Here is a 1,648-nt window from a genome sequence, read left to right as displayed (position 1 = left end):
CCCTCATGTCATTTGGGCCGGTGACGCGCTCTCCTTCGACAACGTGGAGAACGTCTGGGTGCACAAGTGCACCATCGCGGTGAGTACGCTACACGGTGGCATGCACTTCCGGTTGGCCCCAGTGTTGCCTCAACGCGGTGCTTTGCGCAGCGCATCGGGCGTCAGCACCTGGTGAGCTTCCAGAAGACCAACAAGGGCATCACCGTGTCCTCCTGCTACTTTGATGGCACCTCGCCAAGCTCAGCGTACTGCGACGGCAAACAATATTGGATCTGGCTGTTCTGGGGCACCCACGACGAGATCACCCTCATCAACAACCACGTCGTCAACACCGCGGGCAGGACCCCCCACGCTGGTGGCTGGAGCAAGTCCCTGGTAAGGACGGAGCGGGGAGCGCAGTGAGCGCCTGTGGAGAGCGGGGTAGGCCACCGCGCAACGCACCGCTGCGTCGTGCGGACGCCTACCCTGCCGGCCGCAGGTGCCGTGTGTCTTGAGAAAAGCTCGATCAACGTCACTAACCGGCTCTGTGTTCAGAACTACGTCCACCTTGTTGGCAACTCCATGGACAACAACAACCACGGAGGAATCGAGCCCAGGACCGGCTCTTACATTCTCAGTGAGGGCAACAAGTGGACTGCCTTCACCCACGTAAGCAACACTTTATACGATTTAAGTACCTAAACAATAATTGCGCAGAAAATTTCACAAGATTCTTTACTTTTCGTTGTTACAGCCCATCAACATCCAGGCTAAGGGTGGCCATCTTGCAATGGTCAACGACGCCAATGGTGCTTCGCAGTGCAAGAAGTACTTGGGCGCCAAGTGTCTCGTCAACAAGTATGACAGCAAGTCCAAGTCCAAGACCTGGTTCGACGCGGTCGTCCTGAGCCAGTTCAGCAAGCTCGACAAGACGGCCATCAGCAGTGCCCGCAACGCGGTTTGCGTATAACATTTGCATCTTAAAAATGCAAAATGAATAAAATTTTATCTCTTTATCGACATATCGTCACTAGTTTTTTTCCCGAAAGTGATTGCTCTTTTGAGGGTTCCACGAGCCATCCTGCTCTTCTCACCCTTTCAAGACAATATCTTCCTGTTCGGCCAAGCTTTACTGTTGAGACATTTCTGTACAAGTGACCCTCCCTCGGCCTCTTCACTGTCCAACAACACTATGGGCCGCCGGCGGCGGCCGCCCTGCCCTCCCCGTATATGTCCTCTACACCACTAGGCCGCCGAATTGCAAGATTGCAAGCAACCAAACAAATTTCAGCTAATGATAGAGAATAGGATCATGGCCCTATTCATAAATGCTTTCTGCTTTCAAGACAGATTCTTGATTTAGATTTTTTAAAAGATAAGGAAGATTTGTATTTGTTGAGGGTTGAGGAAGAGAAAAAAGAGCGTAAATTGTAAATTGAGAAAAAAATGAAATCATTTGATTTCCTGGCCAAAAAACCCCACAAAAAACACAATAAACCTAAGAAGTAAATGTAAGGGGACGGGAATCACTAGGAACCAAGAATTTTGGAAATCATGGGTACACATCAAAAGGGAGTTATTTCCCCCTCGTATGAATCGAATAAGAGGTAAATTCTTTATCACACTTCCTAAGAAAGAAAAACAGGTCATTTTCAATATTTAAGTTTTT

The 1,648-nt window shown here is 49.4% G+C and overlaps 1 protein-coding gene across 1 annotated transcript; it reads left to right on the top strand.

Annotated features, from left to right (window-relative positions):
- Positions 1–150: 150 nt before the first annotated feature.
- Positions 151–937, top strand: LOC113211043 (uncharacterized; the record flags this gene model as incomplete). The annotated part of the gene is made up of 3 exons (XM_052276507.1): positions 151–375; positions 535–648; positions 734–937. Coding segments are annotated over 3 exons (543 nt in total), but the record flags the coding sequence as incomplete, so codon positions are not given.
- Positions 938–1,648: the final 711 nt, after the last annotated feature.

The sequence above is a fragment of the Frankliniella occidentalis genome, unplaced genomic scaffold (assembly GCF_000697945.3).
Source record: "Frankliniella occidentalis isolate FOCC.00 unplaced genomic scaffold, Focc_3.1 Scaffold3252, whole genome shotgun sequence".
In the NCBI taxonomy this organism is placed as follows: Eukaryota; Metazoa; Arthropoda; class Insecta; order Thysanoptera; family Thripidae; genus Frankliniella; species Frankliniella occidentalis.
This window is presented reverse-complemented; position numbering and strand designations above follow the sequence as displayed.